Source organism: Medicago truncatula, chromosome 6, assembly GCF_003473485.1.
Source record: "Medicago truncatula cultivar Jemalong A17 chromosome 6, MtrunA17r5.0-ANR, whole genome shotgun sequence".
In the NCBI taxonomy this organism is placed as follows: Eukaryota; Viridiplantae; Streptophyta; class Magnoliopsida; order Fabales; family Fabaceae; genus Medicago; species Medicago truncatula.
This window is the reverse complement of record NC_053047.1, coordinates 40243344-40267545: the sequence shown is the minus strand read 5'-3', so window position 1 is coordinate 40267545 and position 24202 is coordinate 40243344. Positions and strand designations below refer to the sequence as shown.

Below are 24202 nucleotides of genomic sequence, written 5' to 3'. Positions count from 1 at the left end.
TTGATCGGACCATTAGACACTTAAATTTTTTATTGTGCGATTGTGTGAACCAACCAAACACAAAATCTAGATTGCAATTGATGAGTCTAGCTCTACAGTTATGACTGATCTATATCAAGTTTCCCTAATAAAATCAGTAGGATTGAATGGTCTAATGCAGGCTAACTTGCCTGCTTGTAAGGCTGTGTAAAGTAACGTGAACCTTACTTCATTATTTCATTATTTATGAAGGCTTTGTTTGAAGTGGTGCCTCAAGCTGGGGACGGCTATATCTTTGCATATCAAGTTTGCCTAATTATTGCAAGCCATCAAATATTACTTAGTATTAAGTGCATGAGACATGCTAACCAATCTCCATGATGCGTTAGTTAAGAAAGTTAAAAAATCGAAATTGTTTATTGAAAACAACCTTTTGTTTTTACTTTCAAAAAGTTGAATATACAACTTTTTCACATTCATCAATACAATATTTTTATATTGGTTTCCTTAACTAGTGTGATCTGGAAACACTGATCAACATTTTTCTATTTTTAATTAAAACTAGTTAAAAGACAAGCATTAAATCGATCTCCTTTTCTAAAAATGTATTAATAATAATGTTATATACGGGTCAACTTTTATTCCTTCAATTTGATATTTTATGTAAAATAAGGCAGTTCACCTTGTGTGAAATGATTTATATAATGGAAAACGTTAACAACGGTTTTTAGCATATTTGTTAAGGAAACAAATATAATAATAAAAATCTTAAAACTTATGTAATCAGCTTTAAACGTCTAAAAAATACTCTTTCAATACAAAGTTACCTTAAGAAATGCTCACTTTGCATAACCCTAAAAAAATGGACGTCAGGGAATTAGGAAATTCACCTTGTCTCATATTTCGGTGCTATATATTTTCTATGATTGTAGACATATTTTAGCTATTGATCTCATGAACTCTTATGTTAAGTTTATTAGGACATAAATAAATGAAATTGTCCATAGTTTTATTAAGTTACTATATCTTTAATTGGTTTCCTTATTTTTATCGATATACCAATATATGCATTCAAATAATTATTATGAAATGCATTAAGCTTTTTTCCTAAAAAAAAAAATAAAGAAATTGATGAGTTTTTTTTTTTTAAAAAAAAAAGTAAAACACTTATACATTTCAGTAATAATTGAGTATACATGATATGAGTTTTTTTTTTTTGTCAGTAACATGGTGGCTAGAGCTCACACAATTTAATTATGGAGAAGAGGAGAGGCCGGAGTTCGAACCCCAACCCTTACATATAATATGTAATATCCCTAGCAACTGAGCTAAGCTCACGAAGATTGATATGAGTTTATTTAATCGGTGCCGTTTAAGTTTTATTCAATCTTTTTTCTTTGAAAGAAATATCTAAGTGTTTTGATATTATGTTTTGATATTATAAACTTCTTTGAAGTATATATTGATACGTTCATTGCTTGGAGATCAAGCCGTATAGAAGTTAATTACTTCTTTGACAGGCTTCTTTATGTTGAATTAGTATTCTATAATACTAGTACTTTTCTTATGAACATTCTATAGTTTCTTTCGTGAGCATTATATAATATTTCAAACTCAAGATTATACTTCTGAGATTTGTGTTCACATTAATGTGATCTTAAGGTTATCATTCATCCTTCATATTACTTATTCTTCGGTTTTGTTCAACATTCATTTTAACTATGTTATTATGCAAATTCAATTTGGTTGGTCTGATGGTAATGTCCTCTTAAGATCTCAGATTCGATTATCCTTAATGCTAATTTCGATAAATTAGTTTGACTTAAAAAAAAAATGTTATTATGCAAAATATATCTCCCAATTTAGTTGATGATTAATTTCCATTTGAAAATGTGGCTTATCATCTTTAGTGGGGTCATGTCTCACTAACCACAATTTTTTTTTTATTTTTTTTTAGATATCAGATTCGATTATATAAGATCAATCTAAATTCAGTTTCACTCAAATCTGTGTAACATTGATTTCTTTTTGAGTAATACAAGTAGTTCTTTATTTTTATTTTTTATCATTATTTTTCTTTCATGTGTTAAGTTTATATCACCAATATCTTTATTTTTCAAATATTCTTAAATAAATTTTTGGCTTAATTACACTTTTAGTCCTTGCATTTTGACCAGCTCACGAAAATGGTCATGCCTCTTTCAAATCGAACAAAACCGTTCTTAAACTGTATGTTTTTTGCAGTTTTAGTCCTACCTTCTATTTTCAACTTCAGAAACGAAGAGAAATAACAGTTTTAGACCTACCCCTTATGCTCAACCATGAAATAAACAAGAAATAAAGCATTTGGGAACAAGAAATCCATTTTATTCAACACACTAACCAAAAACCTAATTTCTAAGATATGTTTCAAATTAAGGTTTTTTTGGTTAGTGTGCTGAATCGAGTAGATTCCTTGTATCCATATGCTTGATTCCTTGTTTATTTTATGGTTGAGCATAGAGGGTAGGTCTAAAATTGTCTAAAACTGTCATTTCTCTGTGTTTCAGGAGTTGAAAATAGGAGGTAGAACTAAAACTAAACATGATAGTTTAGGACGGTTTTGTTCGATTTGAAAGAGGCAGGACCGTTTTTGTGAGCTGGTCAAAATGCAAGGATCAAAAGTGTAATTAAACCTAAATTTTTAGCATATAGAAAAAAATAAAATAATAAGATAAATATGAAATGTATTTCAAACAAAGTATATCCTATTTTTGTATATCCTAATTCTTTATTCGACTCGTTTGTGTCGTTTGCCTATATTAAATATATTTTTATACTCGTGTTGTCTTAATGTATAAAAAATTTGTATAATGTGAATGAGTAAATAAATCTAGGAACGTACATTATATTAATATTAATTAATATGTTTTATACTAATAGAACAATAAGTCACATCATATCATTTTCGATTTAATGGTATAAAAAATTTGTTTAATATGTACGAGTAAATAAATCTAGTAACATACATTAATAAGTTTTATACGATTAGAACAATTTTTTTTCAAGGGATTATACAATTAGAACAATAAGTCACATCATATCATTTTTTATTTAATGGTAAAACTTACCAATTTATCTCATACATGCACCATACATTTGATCATAAAATAAGATTAAAGGTTACAAAATCTTATGAAAAATATAAAAGAATTTCCGACTGGTCAACATGAATGGTGATTTGTGACAAGATTACAACTTCTCAGCCAAGCCAATACGTGAAGCTAAATCAAATTAAATTGTTCACTAATGTCACTTGCCTAATAATATATGTATAATAATCACAAGCATCATAGTCATAGATGTTAATCAAATTAAATTGTTCACTAATGTCACATGCCTAGTAATATATGTATGTATGTATAACCACAAGCATCATTGTCAAAACGACAAACACACGCAGAAATAGGGACAACTATATTTATGCCACCTTGTTTGTTTTTACTCAATTATTAATGAAATGTACGAGTATCTGTTGATTGAAGTTAATTTTTAATGCTATTTTTATTTATATATCCAAAAATATAATAAATGACATCTTTCAGTAGTTTTTTTTTTTTTTGAAAAGGGAGAGTATCTGTTGGCATTTTTAAGAGAGAAGAGGAGTTTAATAATTATAACATGAATATGTTTAATCATGCCATTTTCTTTCAAAAAATGACATTCATAAAATAAAATCTAATTCAAATGGTTTTAATACTTTGATATAGTTCAAGAAAAGTGATTGTTAAAAAGTCAATGTACGTGGTTAAGAATGTAGTCCACATACATCAACTTTTTAACTACTCTTTTTATTTTATATTTCATTTCAGAAGGAGTTCTACGGTATAAAATATGCTACCTAAAAGTACTAGTGATAGATTGTTCCACGGATAAGGGATTTGAGTCCCTTAAGCAAATGATAATGGAAATTGATCCCTATCTACATATAACAATGTGATAAAAAATAATAATAAAAGAAAGTATAACAAAAATTACTCTAGCATAAAATAAATCTGAACTACGTATACATGAATAATTGTTTTGTAAACGTACGAGCATCCTCAATGATGGATGTTTCACCTGATTTGTTTGTGTTTGTTGACAATGATTTTTTTCTTTTTTACACAAACAATATATTAAAATTAAAATGGTATGAAAAATGTGAAAATCAATTGATAAGGACATCTTTTTCTGAAAGGAAATAATGACTTTTACATTTTTTTTATGAAAAAATCATTTTAAACTTATTAGTAAAAATATTTACAAATTTAGAAAATCAACTTTGTAAAAAAGAACTACAAAGCGAAATAACTTTTTTTAGGGAAAGGGAAATAACTTAAATATTATTTTTAATTTTTATTTAAATGTTTAATTAATATCAACTTTACTAACTTGGAAAATCAATTTCATAGAAAAAAAAATTAAAAAGGAAAATAACTTAAATATTTTCTAAATGTTCATCTAAAGGTTTAATTTTTTTAGGCAAATTCTATGGTACACCTAATAATTTGAGTGTATTGGTACACCAAATCATTAAATTAATAGTTCAATGAGTTATTTTTTGTAGGAAAAAATTATTTTCTATCACCTATAATTATAATAACTAAATCTTATTTACCAAAAACGTCAACACAATAAAATTTGATTTATCTGAATTCTTATTACTCATAATAGAGAATTTTGATTATTTTTTACAATAAAATGTAAAAAAATTTAGTATGATTTTTATAAAAAATGAAATGATGTTTTTTCTTATAAAATGATATTTTCTAAAATATATATGTCAATAGACACTTATTTTCTTCATAAAAAATGATAGTTAATTTATAAAAATTGTAAGCGAGAGTACCAGTACACCGTAATTTGCGGATGTACCGTAGAAGTTCCCTTTTTTTTATTGTTGATAAAATACAATTTTTCTCTTTCCTAAAAAAACAAATTTATTTTCCAACAAAAAATCAAATTTATGGCTAGTGATTGATTCCCAATTCATTGTAGATGAGACCTTCTCAAAAGTACATTTATATATTTAAATTTACCTCTTTACCCTTTAAAACGAGACTCAAACCCAAAACCTCGGTAGAAAATCAATTTCACAGGGATAAAAAGTTAAAAAGGAAAACAGATATTTCTCAACAAGCATTTACTTGTTCAATGTAATATCCAATTTACTAATTTTTTTTTTGAAAGAATCCAATTTACTAATTTTATTGTAATTGTTCTTTATTTCTTTATAAAATTTACCCTCCTTTACCAATTAAACAGCAGAATCTTTTTAAATGTCCGCATAAAATTTCACAAACGTTTCACTAGTTTTTTCCTTCTTTTCTTCACAAATTGTAACATTCAATATTTACTATTACTCCCCTCAAAAATATATTTACTTTTACTAGTTTTTTCTTTTTTTAAAAGGAATTTACTATTACTAGTTGAAATTTGAAAGATGAATATGGTCAACATTTGTTAATCATAGTTAGAATTAAATTTTTTTTAAAAAAAGAGAAATTTAGAAAAGCAGACAACACATTGACAACCATAAATAATAATCAATTCTTGTCTATTAGCAAAAATAAAACAAAATAGTAAAAATCTTGTCAAAAAAGCAATAATAAATTTGGGAAGGTGAATGAATAGCTGGACACAATAATCACGTGGTCGACACGTTCCTTTCATTATGATTCATAGATACAATCTTTTTGGAAGAAAAATATAAATTATAGCACAATTATTCTGGTCAAAAACCCATTGGTTTTGCATTCTTAATATTATATTATTATTATATTCCTAGATTTTTATATGCTAACATCTTTTTCATTTAATGTTGCTGTCACAAAACATGTTTTTTATATGATGCGTTGTGTCATATAAATTTCCTATAAACCATTTTGATTTTCTGCATTTTTTCAATTCATTCATATATGCAAGAAAACAATTCTGCTATGGATGAATTGAATAAGCAGCAGAATTATTCTTATTCTTATCATCCTCTACCTTGTTCAGATTCCAATGTTGATCAAATTAATAATGAACATAACATATCAGCAGAAGAAGATTGTCACAAAAACAAGGTTTATCATCTCAATAAATATGCACTTGCTGGTGCTATTTTGGCTTCCACAAATTCAATTCTCTTAGGCTATGGTAAGTTTAATATTTTTAATTTAATTCATCAATAAATTTTGAATGAAAAATAAAATTATATAATTAAAGATTGATTTTTGATGAAAATTTTCATAAGGGTGCTTATAAATTATGAAAAAATTTGATTTTTTATTTATTTTGCAGATATTGGTGTGATGAGTGGTGCTGTTATATACATAAGAAAAGATTTGAAAATATCATCAGTTCAAGTTGAAATTCTAGTAGGATGTTTGAATGTTTGTTCATTGATTGGATCATTGGTATCAGGGAAAATTTCTGATATGATTGGAAGAAGATATACAATAATGATTGCAGCATTAACATTTTTAATAGGTGCATTATTAATGGGATTAGCACCATCATTTACATTCTTAATGTTTGGTCGTGTAATAGCTGGCATTGGTGTTGGTTTTTCTCTTATGATTTCACCTGTTTATGTTGCTGAACTTTCACCTGATCTTACAAGAGGATTCTTAACTTCACTTCCTGAAGTTTTCATAAGTTTTGGTATTTTACTTGGTTATGTATCAAATTATGCTCTTTCTTCTCTTCCTATTGGTTTGAATTGGAGAATCATGCTTGGTATTGCTGCATTACCTGCAATTCTTGTTGCACTTGGTGTTTTAGCTATGCCTGAATCTCCTAGATGGCTTGTAATGAAAGGTAATTTTCAGTATGACTCATACTCATAGTCAGCACAATTATAAAACTGAACCGAATCGTCAGACCAAACTGAACCCGACAAAAAAACGAGTTCACGTATGGAACAAAGCAATTTGGTCTGTTTCTTGAATTATCTTTCATAATTCAGGTATTTTCGTGTGGTTCAGTTTGGTTAGCGCCTTAGCGGCTCAGTTCAGTTTTTTGGTTTCTTAAACCCTCTTGATATTAGTTTGATCGATTTTAGGTTTTTTTAATAGTCCTAATATCAGTTATTAATTGCAAATCGGTTCACAAAGAATAAGTTCGATTCAAATAGAGTATAGTTAGTTTAATTTTTTGAAAAGGTAGTTTTGGAGTGGAAGTATAGAACCGGTGCGCCAAACCTTTATGCTAGTTTGGTTCGGACAAACCATTAACAGTTCGGTTTGATTTTACCGAACTGTTCTAACAATTAAGTTTGGTTCAGATTTCTTCCTGCAGTGAACCATTGAACCGTAGTATTTATTTATATACAAGTTGTACCAAGGGCACAACGCTCTCCAAAAGGGCCCAAACGACCTTGGGCGTATCCTCCTAAGGGGGCCGCCTCAGAAGGATTCCAGAAGTGCCTAGAACACTCTAAACGTAACTTAGGGCCCAAGTTGCTTGGGGCCTAAGTCACGGAAATACAAGCCCATAAAACAAAGGAACTGCAGCTGCTTTGTGCGAAACTTAGGCACAATTGGATAAACTGTGTTATCACCAAATATCATGTGTTTTTCTGTTTGTGTTGCTTTTCCAACAGGTAAACTTGAAGAAGCGAAACAAGTTTTGATTAGAACATCGTCGAATAAAGGTGAAGCTGAATTTAGACTTTCAGAAATTTCACAAGCTGCTACAAATTCTAGTACTTCTTCTAGGCATGGACAAGGGGTATGGAAAGAATTGCTAATTACACCGACACGTCCTGTACTAAGGATTCTTATAGCAGCAGTTGGTATTAATTTTTTCATGCAAGCGTCTGGAAATGATGCTGTTATATATTACAGTCCTGAAGTGTTTAGAGAAGCTGGAGTTAAAGGTGAGAAGCAACTTTTTGGTGTCACAATCATTATGGGAATAGCAAAGACATGTTTTGTTCTATTTTCAGCATTGGTATTAGACAGATTTGGAAGAAGGCCCATGTTGTTGTTGGGCTCATCAGGTATGGCAGTGTCCTTATTTGGGCTTGGAATGGGATGTACTTTACTTCACAATTCAGATGAAAAGCCCATGTGGGCTATTGCTTTGTGTGTGGTTGCTGTTTGTGCTGCTGTTTCATTTTTTTCTATTGGGCTTGGGCCTACAACATGGGTCTATTCATCAGAAATTTTTCCTATGAGGTTAAGGGCACAAGGGACAAGTTTGGCAATTTCTGTTAACCGTTTGATTAGTGGTGTAGTGTCTATGTCTTTTCTTAGTATCTCAGAGGAAATCACTTTTGGAGGCATGTTTTTTGTGCTTGCTGGTGTAATGGTTTTAGCTACACTTTTCTTTTATTATTTTTTACCAGAAACTAAAGGTAAAAGCTTAGAGGAGATTGAAGCTTTGTTTGAAGAGGAGTTAAGTTGAAATCTCGAAACAAAATTCCCTAGAATTGCCAACATTCTTATTTTGAAATCTGCATCGTCTGATCTCGATTCAACAGTCACTTTTTCGGTGACTATGTGAATGTGAAATTTTGGCTACCGAGGGAATACCGATTCTTGAATTTCATAGTAAGCTTAAGAATGGTAGAATTAGTTTTATTGCTGTGAAAGGAATAGACATGTAAATGCAATTTTTGATTTTTTAAGTTTGATACATTGTTTTGGCTGCTAAGGCAAGAAATTGGATTGGTTTGATACATTGGACCACATGGATTGCTTGGAATTTGGTGCTTCCATATTTCAATACATGAATTTTTCCTTGTGAGTGTGTATATACAATAAAGTCTTTATAATTTATGTTTCTGATGCAAGTGGATTCTTATTTCACAGTAAGATATACTCTTCAGGGATTTTCTGCAATATTTAATGAATTTCAAAGAAATTATATTAGGCTTGAATTGTTTAAATTCTTTTAAGGATATGAATTCCCTCTTGTGAAAATTGTTCATGCTTTTTTATGGGACACAAGTTACATCTTATAGTTAGACCGAATTATACACAAACAAGCACGACGACTAAAATAAAAATTGGCAACATCATACCATAAAAAGTTAACACAACCTGGATAAACGTGGGGAAGGATATGTGAACCTTTAGGTAGTGAAAAAGTGTAACCTGCAATTCAGTCTGTTGTCTTTGCCAATAGATGTGAATAACTTGTACATGCCAATGCCTCGTCATAAGATGATTGATGAGGGAGATGAGAGAGGCGCAAGGGTGAGGAGGATGATACACATTGTTCGTAGCGAAATTACTGGTGCCGAATCCGACTCAATCGAAACAAATTTGTAATCTTTTTCCCAACCAATTTTTGAAGAATAGTTAGGATACCCTAAATCTCAGTCAATAGGACCAAGCAGCAACCCATACTCCAAGCCACACCACAAATCCAAGCGCCAAATTCGTCCCTTAATACCCCATCAACATTACAAGCAACTTTTAATATTTTTTTAATATCATAACTACTATTTTTAATATTTAAAAGCATCTCCTATCTTATAATTTTTTATGGCCCTAAATTTAATGGACTATCAATTCACAAGAGAGGATCTGTCCCTTGTTTTAAATAGAATTAAACAAAAGAAAAACTTGGAAACATTTTTATATATTTTGTACAATATCTATCTAATTTGAAAGGCCTGGATAAATTTATTTTTACTTAATAAAAATACTAAAATGACAGATTAATTTTATGAAGATATTGAAGAAGGATAATACTTGTTGGCTTGGAGAAAGGCAAATTGTTTTTCATTGCATATATTCACTCCGTCGCTATATCTAAACATCCTTTTATTAGATGCAAATGGTGCTTACATACAAGGATGGAGGGAGTAGTATATAATGAAGAAGCCTATAGGTCTTTAATTTTTGTGATTTATATCTAGGCTTTTGTTTTGTTATAAATATTATGGGTTTAATTTTTGTGTGTATTTCTCATAGTTCCATTCTCTTGGAAATAATTCTATTGGAAGTATTGTTGAGCATAAAATGTTAGCACATTGATCATGGTCAAATTTAAACTTTGGTTCATCTTATTGTGAGAGACTATCTTCTTTTACTATATTCAACCTTGGTGCGTTGATACATGAAGAAGTAGAAACTATCTATTTTTTCTATCTCAAGATACTTACCGGGTGCATGATCATTTTCAAAGTCATTGTATTTAAATCAATATGTTATTGCTTATTATTAGCATGTGAATTTTTTTTTGTTGTTGTAAGAAACCAAAAAACATATGATTTTTTTGGGTCAAATAGCTTACCGGTGAGAATCACACATATTAAGCATGAAAAAGTAAAGAATTATGAGTTTAAACTTTAAACCCACGCCCGACACATCAAATATCCAAGTAACTATCATCTGAGCTATATTTAGTGGACATGATACGATTATTTTCATATGATAAGCTCAATTAATATGAGTTAAAGGTAAAAGAGTTGGAGGTAGTGAGTTAAAACTCGAAAAATGAGTAAATATTTAATTTAACAACCAACTATTAAAATTTACCATAAAAAAAAAAGTTGGTTAAAATAATACATATATGGTCTAAGTAATTATACACTTATGATTGAGTAAAATGAGGCAGATGTAAATGGAAAGTTTCATATGTCTAATCGCAACTAATCAACCTTAAATTAAGCACGAGTTCATACTACTAGTAAACATCATGTATATACTCAATTAAATATTAATACCATCTTCTTATTCCTTAATTTCTTGGATGTAGACAGGTTCCAAACTCTAGAAACTCGTGGCCATTTTCAAATTAATTAATACTCAAGCTTGCTTTGTATATTATGCTCACTTTTATATATTTACATCCTTATCAAATTTGGTGTATTGTTAGTTAGTCTTGGTCAATCATCTTTCACTGTATAGTGCTGTATTCTTTATGTACAACACTACTATTTATCATACATTATATACTTCTATCTACTTCTGTATATCTTATGGTATAAAGTGTTGATAAAGGACAAAAAAATTTAATTTATGGGATGTAAATCAAACCGGTACTACTTGTTGCGTTGAAAAAAATTTCCATAATGAAATAGTGGGCCTAAATTCTGTAAAATAGCTGGAATAATAACATTAATGAAAGTAACACCACACATGTCAAAGACCAGAAATAATGAACAAGGATATGATATTGTCAAAACTATAGACATAGACTGAATTGAGCCCCTTTGTTATACAGCATAATATCTAACAATAAGCTTATAATAATTTATGCACATTTCTATGAACAAATCAATAATAATTTTGTCAAATATAAATGTTATGTCAGTTGACAACTTTTAACTCAACTGACAAAAATATCAAAACTAATAGATTGGATGCATCGGTCACTTATACAAGATCAAAAGTCCTAGCAATTTCGGCATTGTAAAATGCGTTGAACTTTTCGCATAAATCCAAAGGTGCTAGCTGGATATGAGAATAACTTTTATCTGTTTTTTTTTTTTTTTTTTTTTTTTTTTAACTTTTATTGAAGCTGGATCTGACAAAAATATCAAAATTGATAGTCTGGATGCATCGGTAACTTATACAAGTCCAAAAGTCCAAAGTAATTTCGGCATTGTAAAATGCCTTGAACTTTTTGCATAAATTCAAAGGTGCTAGTTGGATATGAGATTAACTTTTATCTGTTTTTTTTTATTTAACTTTTACTAAAGCTGGATGAAAATGTTCAGGGAGTGAAGAGACTTGATAGATAAAAGCCCAAGGCATATATATTTGTATTTAAACAATTCTTCTATTTTAATTTTCTTTGAAAGAAATATAGGTAGAAAATAGTATAAAAATAAGTATTATATCTTCCAAAATAATTAAGAAACAAAGAAAAAAGTGTTACATACTTTTTCTTAATAACTTGCTAATTAAAATTTGAAGCCATTACTTTTTCCATTCTATGAGTTTCTCGCGCGTTCTATTTGAATTCTAAAATTTTAAATATTTCAACGAGTTTTTGGAGGTTTTATGGAATTTTTATGCGGTTCGGAACCGTATAGAACGCGTAAGAAGCTCAATGGAAAAAGAAATTAAACAGTAAAATTTGAAATTCCTTGGATTTGAAAGTAACAATACATTGCTTTTACAAAAAAATAGTGAAAATACATTGCTGTGTTAGACATGTTTGGTCATTGTCAGTCACATGTTACTGTGTTAGGAAAGCTTTTCTTCCTCTTCTACTCAGACTTGGGCAATGTTCAACTTGTCAAGCAAATGCTACATTTAGTTTTTTTTCTTTAAATAGTAAATATCAGTACAATTTTATTGTTGCTGCCATTCTTTCAACTTAATTAACTTGCCAACCTTATAACTCCAATAAATTAAGTGTGGCAATTTTTTTTTAATATGTAGAATTTTAGATGAAGTCTACATGTATATTTTTTTAGATACATTTCTGTTTGAGATCTAAAGAGTAATAAAGATAATTGGTCCTCTTTAATTTCCAGATTTTTTTTATATAGGGTACGCCGTCACATCACCACCGATATATTTTTCGAATCGTTTCACTTACGTCTATTATTATATTGACTTGAACGTTGAAATACATGCGGATACACCATTACCATTGCCCACTATCAATGCCATGATCTCACCACCATTCGCGAAATTGTTCTTCTATCTGTCTACTATCTCTGAGATTTTTTTTTATCTTGCAAATTAATCTCTGAGTTTGTGCAAAACAAGTACTCCATTCTTATTAAGGAGTATTCATTCTTATTCCACTAGCCCATCCTATTAAATACTTTACTAAGTATATGGAATATTGTAAATGAGAGTGACGACTCATCCGTAAGATTATTGGTTCAACTTTCACTGATAGTGCGAAGAATTGTTTGGTGAATGATATATAAAAACCTCTGTAAATGCTCTTTGAACTTTGAGGTCTGCTCTAACCCTGATGAGCTCCGGAGCCCAGTTCATATAAACTTTTGTACTAAAGGAAAGAATAAAAATGAGAAGGAAGAGGAACTTGATTATTGAAAAGTGATTAGGAGAAAAGACACCATAAATAAGAAACAAAATAATCCAAACAAGTCCAATTCAACAACCACCTACTCCTCTCATTTTCTCAAACAAACTACAACACACCAACTCCACCATCAAATGTACAAGCAACGAAACTAACAAAAAAAAAATTGTTTTTAAAATCAAAATAAGAAGAAACCCTCACAATCTTCCAAGGTTGGAATTTGTAGGGTCAAGTTAGGAACACAAGAGACAACACAACACAAGAGTTTGTGAAGACAAAACAGCACAAACAAAAACAAAGCAAAAACCAAAGTCTCTTTATTAACTCATCTTCTTCAATCATCCCTATAAAGAAAAATCTTCAACAAAATCATCACCAACTACAATATTTGTCTCTTCTGATCTTCATCAAAGGTATTGCATTTTACAATTATTATACAAAAAAAATAAATAAATAGTACTATCTATATCTATAAACTAGCATCACCAATGCTACTAAGAAGCTCTATTACTACCACTAAGAAGTTCTTCAAAAACACATTGAAGAACTTCAAGTCCTTATTCTCTTCTGACTACCAAAAGCTTCCAAAAAGTGATTCTCCTCACAATCACTTATCTTATTCTCTAGCTGCAAATCATGTCCTGGACATGAACATTAACAACACTAGTGGTAGCTATATGAAATTGTCTAATGCAAGCCCTTCTGAGAAGAAAAATTGGGCGAATAAAAGAGAGGTTTTCGACAACAAAAACAATGAGAAGAAATTGACCATTCAAAGAGGAAAGCAAAAAGATTCATCATTTACTTCTAAGGATATGAAAGAAAGAAAATATTGTATGGTGAAAGAGAAATTGAAGGAGTTGGAGATGTTGGATATAAGCAATGTGGATTATGCAATGGATATTGAAGAGGTTCTTTATTACTATTCAAGACTAACTTGTCCTGCTTATGTTGAAATTGTGGATAGATTCTTCATGGAAATGTACTCAGATCAGTGTGAGAGGTTTTGATTTTCTTTATGTTTCTTAACTTGTTAATTAGTCTCTATGATTATTTAACATTTTTTTAATTTTTTTCTTGAGTTGATTTTCATTGTTTATTGACATGATGTTTGTGGATAATAATTGATAGATGTTTGTGTTTGGTGTGTGTAAGCAATTAAGATTTATATATATTGTTTTAAATATTTTATTGATCAGTGTATGAATTAGGATAGTTATATAGAAAGTTCAGAATTGTTTCTGGAAATTGCCAATGATTATGAAAATAGTAGATAACTTGAAGATAATGTCTCATTGTCATATGAGATAAAATAGTAAATATTGATAACTTTGTCTGCTCAATATTTAGGATAGGAAGGAACTTGAAGAAAAAATTCCTATAATCTTTTCTCAATCTCTTAATTTTAATTTTATTTTATGAACATTCTTCTTCTCTTGTCTATATATAAATGAATATAACCTTTATTCTCCAAACACTCCTAATCATCTACATGATCTTATTCTCGTTGAAAGAGAAGGATATGCGTTTTTATTTAATTTAGAGTCTGAAATATTGCCATATTTTTGTACGCATTGCCAAAATATAGGTCATTAAGTTGAAAATGTTGAAAATTGAAATCTCAAAGGTATAAACCTTCATGTTAATGGGAGACACTCTTTCTTTACCTATCACAAAGTACACGGTTTGTTATTTTAAGTTCAACAAATTTTTTTTTAAAGTCTCCCGACTCAGAGTCATCTTCTTCTAAAACTTCAAAGGAAACAAAGTTATCCTTTCTTCCTTGGAGAATTTTGGCACTATTTTATTCTTCTCCTCATGGAGACATATTCACTCATTTGGTCTAGGTCGACGAGATATTAGTTCATAAATTTTACTTTAATATATAAAGGGAAATGTTAACGAGTGCCTCCGGAGCACTCTTTAAGCACTTTAAATAACAAGTTTTTAATGAAAAGTTGTGTATTGAATGCATTGAAAATTGTAATAATTGACTTTTCAAAAGAATAATTATTAATGTTAGAATTACTAATCTTAGAATGCTTAACAGGACAATCCATCAAAGGATTCATTTAAGGGGTTAATATCTTTCGATAAGTTTCATTCCACAGCACAACAGTTAGGAATCAAGCACATGAATTCTCTAAGTACTTATCATTATCAATTATGTCACGCCTGATGTAGGTATCAATAGTATAGCACTCATATATGTGACTTGGTCAAAATATTAAATTACAACTTAACAATGTATTTATAAATTCTTAGAAGTTAGAACCATATATTAGAATCATACATTATAAATTCATCTGCAAAATATAACCACACAAGTTCTTATTATGCATCAAGTTTGGATACCTTCCCCTAAGGGTTGAAGAAGGAAATAATAATCAGTCAAAAAGTGTACTCATTCAAACACAATGTAGATGTGAAATTGAGCTTTTTATTGAAAAATCAATAGTATACAATGTAAACTGCGAAGCAATCGTCATAACTATCTGTATGAGTATGACCTAAGTAGAAATCAGTGCCTAATTACAAAAAAAAAAAAATTTTTGAAACAGTGAATTAATGTTGTCTTGAAAGGTTGTTGGAAACCACCAACGTATCATAATCATCAGCAAAGGAAGATTGAAGTGCGGCGTAGATTCTATTCCAGAATTTGCACTGCTCGGGGACATTCACAAACCTCGTAGCTTCCATCACCTCTCGAGAGTACTTCTTCTTCTTCCCCCTCTCACTCTCATCGCTGTTTTCCGCTGCAACAAGCTCCTCAGTGACAGTTAAAGGAAGGGTGTTCTTGTGAATCTTCTTGGAAGCCCTTCTATTTGATTGTTTTCGGTTCACAGGAAAGCTATCGAGCAAAATAGTTTCGTCAATGATCTCAATCTTTGGAATTCCAAACCCTAAGAAGTTAGGATTTTTCAACAAAGCAGATTTGAGTTCTTCCAAGAGGTGCTTCTTCTTGCCTTGGAGTTGTTCCTTAGGGTTAGGGTTTTGTTGATTAGCAGCATCAAGCAACTTGCGGTGTGCTTGCAAATTCAGGAGTTCCTCGTTACAATTTGAAACGGTTACTTCAGCCATGAAAGATCACTCTGAGCAAATGGAAAAACTCATTCAACTTTCTCTCCCTTTTTTCTACTTATCAATCGCTGGGTGGGAGGTTTATCGTTTTAGTTTAAGAATAAGCGATGATTCTTGTTTTATAGTTGTAAGCAATGGTTTGTTACAGTTTTTTAAGGAAAACAAAACTGTTTTAATACATTGCATGGTTTGTTACAACATTTTTTTAAAAATAAATCAGAATCTAAGCTCAAAAAATAGAATTTGTTTAGGGAGAGAGAAAATAAAGGTTTTGTAACTAAAAAATTCTCTTTTATATAGTTATATCAAAATAAACTTTTTTTTTTTTTCAAGTGATTTTTAATCACAATATATAAAGAGAATACATTGGTTTGTGCTAACTTTTTTCTTACCTATTTTACCCTTTGTTTTCAATATTTCATTTAGTATTTATCTTTTTTTTTTTAAAACTTGGTATCCGACCCAAGAACTTTACTATTTATCCTTTAATAAACTTAATGTACAATCGTGATAACTTATGATATATTGTTATTCTAGTTCTTAGACCCAAAAGTATTTGTCAATATCATTTTGAATCTCAATAAAACAGTAAATACAAGAATAACAACAATATTGAATAAATAAGCTAGAACCATATATTAAAAATCTAAAGATTACATAATTGCTTATTTGAATACCTCAAAACCCACAAGTAGATGTAGCTACATTTGTCTATGATAGCTTTTAAAAGGATGGAGAAGAGATGAAGATTCAATGCATAGATCCATGATTTATCAACAAATCTTGGGTTGAATCTATTCCTAATACCTTGCTTTATATTTCTATCTTGAAATGCCATTTCTAAAAAGTGTGCTACTCTTTCTTATTCCAAAACCTCATAGATCTCCTTTCTGCCGAAACAGTGATACTGCTCTTTATTCCAAAACCTGTTATACCACCTCCTTTTTTTGCAAGACCTCCTTCTTTGTAACTCTCGGGTTAACCAATACCCAATTGGGTCAAAGGCCCATTTTTTTTTTTTTTTTTTTTTATAATTCCAAAACACATGTATTTGCTAATTAAACCATGCTATTGCAATTTTACCATTACTGTTCAGCACTTCAAAGTGTCACGCCTTCATTATCTAACATAGCCATTTATCATAGTAATAATAGGCACTAATACACTATTTAAAAGGACATGACATTTGTACCAAAAAAAAAAAAAAGGACATGACATTTTAACTTAATTAAAAAGAACTTAATAAATAAGGACATGACATTTTATTTAAAAGGACTCTAAATTAAGTACTAAACTAATAAAAATAGAATTAAAACTTAATTAAAAAAGACTCTAAAAATGTGATATGACGGACTGTCATCAATACTCCCTAATCAAGATCTCTTCTTGCTTTGCGCGATGAAGCATTATGGTATTTCATTGTTTGTCTTTGTAACCGTTATCTATGTAACATTCTAATCCTAGCACTTTTGGAGCCATAGTGCTTTTCACACCATGATCTATGAGTTTGAATATATTGCATGCAAAATTATGACTAACTATGAGTTGAATGGTGTATCCTTCAAAAAAAAAAAAAAAGAGTTGAATGGTGTAAACACCAAGAATTCTAGTCGCTTGTAGGTGTAAAGTGCATTCAAAAGTTCAGTAAATCAAACTCTTTCTAAGAACATTGTTCTTCTCTCTTTTAAAATTGTTCATTCCCTTAACTCAGCTAGAGTTAACTTCCGCTCGACATTTTTCAGTTAGAGTTAACACTTGCTGTCACTTTTAACATCAGTTGAACCAACTTAAAAAGTGTCTGAACCGATCTTAATAGTGTCAGTGGGAGTTAACTCTAACTGAAAAATATCGAGCGAAAGTTAATAGTAACTGAGTTAACAAAATGAGCAATTTTAAAAGGAAGAAGAGTAATTTTCTTGATTTTAAGCCTATGAAACTCACATTTAAAGCCCATTATCGATTATTAGGTTTAGGAAAATTTCCCCCACAAAATCCTTTTTTTTTGAAACACCCACAAAATCCTCTAAGTTTTTCAGTTTTGCAGCGGATGGTTGATATTTTTCTAAATAAATAAAAAATTAAGAATCTCATGCCTGTCATGATTTTAAACGTGTTTTGGAAAATTAAATTTAAGTTTACAGAAATACAAGCTCAAATATGTTTGGATAAACTCAAAGTTCATATTCACAAGTTTGCTGTTATATATATATATATATATATATATATATATATATATATATATATATATATATATATATATATATATATATATAAAATTCTCCTTCTACTTTTACTCTCTATAAAATTTTTAATCACCACTATTGGTCCCTATTTTAAAGTCAAATCATGTGTAGCCTTTGTATTTTTTTTAATGAAATTGTGCATAAATATGTAAAATATTGTAAAAATCTCTCCAAAAAAAATTAGATTTTTTTTAACAAAACATGAATTAAATATGAATTTTTACCCGAAAAAAAATAAAAATTCATATTTAATTAATGTTTTGTTAAAAAATTCTAATTTTTTTTGGAAGAGATTCTTATAAGATTATTAACTTTTTTGTAAAATTTTATTCAAAAATATAAATTCTACATGAGTTTATTTAAAAGGAGGGAGTAAAAGTGAAGATGAAAAACTTTTGGATGACTAAAATTCAAAAAAATATTTTAAAGGGACTAAAGCAAAAAATTAGTATATTTATAAGGACCAAAAATATATTTAATACTGTATATATTTAAGAAAAAAACATAAAGTTCCGGAAAGCTTGTTTTAAGTTTATTGGTTTAATATTGGTGTTTTTTTTTTTTTTTTTAAAAATAAAAAAAGGGTAAAATGGGTAGTTTAAAAATGTGGGGGTATGGTTGTGGGGACTGGGGGTAAAATCTTCTTGGGTTTATGGAATAATGGTTTTTGATATGTTGCCGTAATAATGGCTCATTTTTCATTTCGGCTAAATAAATGCTCTTAGATCAACACAACTATGTAGTGGCAAGTAAGGAGATCGATCTTTAGAGTTTAGACTCTTAGCCTGTGTTTGGTTGAGGTGAAAAAGGGAAGAGAGAAGTTGGTGAGAGAGAAATTGAAGAGAGATAACCAACTTCTCTTGTTTGGTTTGAGAAGAAATTGCTGAGAGAGATCATTAAAACGCAGGCTCGACTGCTTTTGTGTTTCCTCTCTGAACCGCGAAGAAAGGGGGAAGAAACACGCTCTAATTTTTTATTTCCATTGTTACCCTTGTTCTTGTCTTATTCATTCATATAGTTTTGTCCATATTGTTGTTGTGCTACTGCTGCACCACCGTTGCTTAATTGAATGTCGTTCAACCATTACACTACGTAGAAAGCTCTAATTTTTTTTGGGGTGATTTAATGCAAACCCATTTAAAACCTGGTGCTTAATTCTTATGTAGCATAAAGCCACAATTTCTTATTGCGCTAAGAATTGTTCTTTTGGTTGTTTTGTAAATCATTTGCTCCAATGTGAGATGAGGGAGGGGACAACGAGATATATAACATGTGGGAAGAAGGGATATCTAGATGAGATTTTTTTTTCTTCCTTTTTTCTCTTTTTTTCCCTGAGTAAATGAGTGTTTTTTTTATTAAATGGGTTTTTTAATGAATATAATTAGTTAAATTAATCTAATTGTTTTATAAAAAAAAATTAATCTAATTTTTCTAAAGGGATTAATCTAATTATTTAAACTAATCAAAATAAAATAAAGTAATTTAATCAATTAAAGTATTTTTGTGAGATTTTTTTATCTCAAATGTATTTTTGTACTTTTTGACATCATCAACACTTCTCTCTTCTCAATTTCTTTTCTATCTCTCTTATACCAAACAATCCATTAAATCTACTCTATTTCTCTTCTCTTTCTCTCTTCTCATACTCTCTCTTACCTATTTCTCTCTTCACAACTTCTTTTCTTGTGAGAAGAAAATAAGAAGAGAGAAATATGTAAGAGAGAATAAGAGAAGAGATAGATAGATGAGAAATAGAGTAGATTTGATGGGTTGTTTGGTATAAGAGAAAGAAGAGAGAAATAGAAGAGAAAGAGATGCTTCTATATTTTGAAAAGACAAAAATTTCCTTAAGTAAAAACAACATATAATTTATGATTGATTAATTTATTTTTGTAAAAATTAAATTAATTTATTATTTTGATATAATTAAATTGTTTTATTTGATTAAATTAATAATATATTTTAATTCAATTTTTAACAAACTTAGTTTTTTTACAAGAACTTTGTTAATTTAATTTAATTTAATTTAAGCCTTAATTTAACGTGTATTATACATTTTTCAAACCCAGTTTTTGAATTATTCAAAAAAAAAAAAAAAACTCAGCTTTTGAGTTTAAGGTCGTTTTTTTACGCAAAGAGTGTACATTTGTTGTTGGTTTTTTTTTTGAAGGAACATTTGTTGTTGGTTAGCAGCTACCCAAACCCCATTATAATAATATGCATGGTATAGTTGCAAAATTTATAAAAGCATGTGAAATAGCAATGGCATAATTGTAAATTGGCCCTCTCCACTTCACTTCTCTCATGTTTCTCGGCACAATTGAGGAGAAGTAAAAAGGTGGTAGGACCCACCTATTTTTATTCTCTCTTCACAATTTCTTTGCTATCCAAACAAGAGAAGTTTGGTACTTCTCCTCTATTTCTATCTACACTAACTCTCTCTTCCCTAATTCTCTCCAACCAAACAAAGTGTTAACAATTGTTAACATAGATCAAAACACACATATTAGTAGTTGACTACCGTTCAAGAGGCTTCTTCAAAACAAAATTACAGTTTGAAAGCTTTTTAAATTGGTTAAACCGATTTAAAAAGTGATTTAACCGATTAAAAAAATGTTGAATAATAGTTAAAATGTGTTGAATAATATTTAATCACATGCATTGTTTATCGGAAATTGCTCTTTAGGCACCTAATTAACTACCACTCAATGTATTTTTTTTAGGCGTATGTGAACAATTGCTAGGTGTCTAAGAGCAATCCTCGAAGAGCAATGCATGTGATTAAATATACTCTCACAATATGGTTTAAATTGAAGTGTGATGAGGAAAGTAAAAGATGCACACACCAAAAACTGTAAGAAAAAGTCCAAGAATTAAAGGATACAGAATCTAATGTTCCACTAAGCATGCATGGTGGATCCCACATCATCTCTCCACCTTAAGGAATCCAAGTGACTGACCCATACCAAAGATCTTGTTGTTGCTATGTGCACCTGGCTTCATTTTCGGGATAAAGAAGATTCCAATGGTATCTATTGAAATCCCAAGAATATGGGGTCAATGTGACATGGAAAAAGTTATTACTTCCTTTCCTCTAATGAGTTTTAGTCTCCTTCTTTCAGGCAATAAACATTAGAGATATGATGTGGCTACACTTTCACTACTTTATGTCTAAAATCACCTATGTTTTTGGAAAAATGGAAGAGCTAGCTTTATTTCTATTTGTGAATTAAGAGGTGTATATGGTTTGTAGCAATCAATATTCTTCTTGACTTGCTAGTAGGTATATAAGTGTATGGTTTTTTAAGGAAAATACATGTGTGTTCTAATTATAATCATCATTGCTCAATTGACCTAATTTCTACCACAGACATAGTAGTAGTACTACTACTATTCTCAAATTTAAAAACATTGATGGACCTTGCATGATAGATGGTCACTTCCACTCTATACATTTAAAAGTTCACCTAGCTAGCTATCTCTTCGTACACAAACATGTAAACATGCATTAAGATTGATTAAGAAAGACACATAATATTAGTCAAAGATATTGACATCTTATCATGGTCGGGCGATTGACTAACACTTATTGATGTCTAAGCATATGTTAAAGAAATCTTTGACTATATTATGTGTCATTCTTATTCAATCTTTGACTATATTATGTGATAATTAATGTTGGAGAGTACACTTTATATTTTTTCATATTTGCTTATAAAAGGTTATAAGTTTATCTCTAATGCTAGTTACAACGAAAATATATGCCACGGAAGAAATCACAATGTTGTTTTAACAACAGCCATGACCCACCTTTATATATCACACAATCCATGTATTCCATCAGGCATAGCATCAAACGGATGAAAACAGTTTGGGATGATTTCGAGACGTTTTTCCTCGGGATAAATAGCATCCATTTAAGTTTATATATGTGAAAGTTATAACCATTAAGATTCATAAAAGAAGCCTCAATACCTTGCAGTTATGTGTCATGTATGGTTTTAAATTGTGATCAACGACATTGCAATTGCAATATAAATGATTTTGAGGTCTACCCATAATAGCATCACAATCGCATTGACCTAATTTTTCCGCAATACAGTTCTCATGAGTAACTATAACTGCGATTGCGACCGCGACCTCAACCACAATTTATAGCCATGTTGAGGTAGGATATATCAAATTTAATTTAGGATATGCATGCTTTTGGTTTGCTTTGTCCAACTGAATGACTCTCTATTTCTTTGACACGTTCTTATATTTTGTAAGTGAGTGACAAACAAAGTTTAAGGCTATAGAATAGAAGAGTATAGCTAGATCCCCTAAGGTGGCCAAGAAAATAAAGAGAGGTTACCCCAAAGTGGAAATGTAGAGTGGACATATTTGCTTTGGAATCCAATAAGACGTGGAATGAAGAATGGTAAATGATTCAACATGCCAAAGTTGCAAGTGGTGTGGTCCATAGAACATTCTCCCTTCTAGCTCGTTCAAGGGAAAGCTCCTAGTGTAATAATATAACTATATAAGTGTACAAAGATGAAAAGTACCTATCTATAAAATTCTTTTATTTGTCACGACTTCCTTTATGCAAAAACAGCTACAAATTTATCACATGCTTGACACATTTTTTAATTTGTGTTAGGCAATGCTCTTAACTATATATATGGACACAATTATTTTGTAGTATTTTATCTTAACTTTTAATTTTAAGTTGTTCTTGTATCTTTTATTTGTTTCAATTGTTAAGTTTTAAGAAAAACGGTGTCCATCATTAAAAAAAAAGGGTGTCCATGTACAAAGAGAAATACATGAGTATCAATGCATCATAGGCATAATCTATAGTATCAATTGTGCCACAAAATAACAACTTAAACCACGTATTTTTATGACAAGTTAGTTAACCACACTAGATCACTTAAACTACGAAATGTATTTTTTAAAGTGAATGATGACGGTAACCTTTATGACCAATATATGATATTATGAATTGCAAAGTATTGTGAATCTAGGTAGACTAGAGTGTCTAACAATTAAGTTAATGCATGTATATACTCTTGGCTCAACAAAATAAAAAACTTTTGTGATGGAGTATTTGATTCCCTTCATTTGAAATAAGGATTTTTTATTTTAATCAAGCACTCTAGTGACAACAAGATATTCACCTTTAAAGGTGAATAAATGAGACCAAAGTTTGAACTCTCTTGGAACAATAGTCAAAATTAATTAAAAATATTTTTTTTGTCATCAAAAAGATTACTAGGCTTATTCGCGGACTAGGTCGTCCTCTTTAAGACGTTTCGCGGCACTGCCCAAAATTGTGCAAGCAGACTATCAACCACGACACCCCCAGTATAAAACAGCCCAGCTACAAATGTATCAAAGTTCTATTGCACTATAGGATCTGTTCTAGAAATACACCTTCAAATATGGTGCTAAGACCACTATAATATGGTATTGATACCACTCTATTATGGTACTAAGACCATTCTTATATGGTACTAAGACTACTCTAATATGGTGTTTCCACCACTCTAATCTCTAACTTCTACAAGGGCATAAAACAGGGACTATATTCTTAAGATCATTCTTATTTTTCAAAGGGGCACTTTATCTCGAAAGGGACTATGATATTAAGAATAAACTTATTTTCGAAGGGACAAAATTTACCGAAGGGACTAAGCTCTTGAGACTATTCTTAATTCTGAAGGGAAATTATTTCTTGAAGGGACTATGGTCTTAAGAACACTCTTTAAATTTGACGGGACATAAAAAGAGGGAGAGGAAAAGAATAGCTCGTCAACACAAGCTAAAGGAGAGAGAAGAGAGAAAAGTTCTTTGATAACTCAAGAGAACTTTTGGGGTGAGTAGAATTGAGTGAGAGGAGCTCAATTTATAGGTGAAGAGCCAAAGATAAGTTACAAATCCAT

At 30.0% G+C, this 24202-nt stretch overlaps 2 protein-coding genes across 2 annotated transcripts; both read left to right on the top strand.

The window, feature by feature from the left end:
- Positions 1 to 5848: 5848 nt before the first annotated feature.
- Positions 5849 to 8798, top strand: LOC11437230 (polyol transporter 5). Its single transcript, XM_003620621.4, has 3 exons — positions 5849 to 6141; positions 6286 to 6804; positions 7589 to 8798. The coding sequence occupies exons 1-3, from the start codon at positions 5919 to 5921 to the stop codon at positions 8392 to 8394; spliced, it is 1548 nt and encodes a 515-aa protein (XP_003620669.1). The 5' UTR covers positions 5849 to 5918; the 3' UTR covers positions 8395 to 8798.
- A 4138-nt stretch (positions 8799 to 12936) lies between these two features.
- On the top strand, positions 12937 to 14199 carry LOC25496935 (uncharacterized). The gene has a single exon (XM_013597650.3). The coding sequence runs from the start codon at positions 13440 to 13442 to the stop codon at positions 13959 to 13961; it is 522 nt and encodes a 173-aa protein (XP_013453104.1). The 5' UTR covers positions 12937 to 13439; the 3' UTR covers positions 13962 to 14199.
- Positions 14200 to 24202: the final 10003 nt, after the last annotated feature.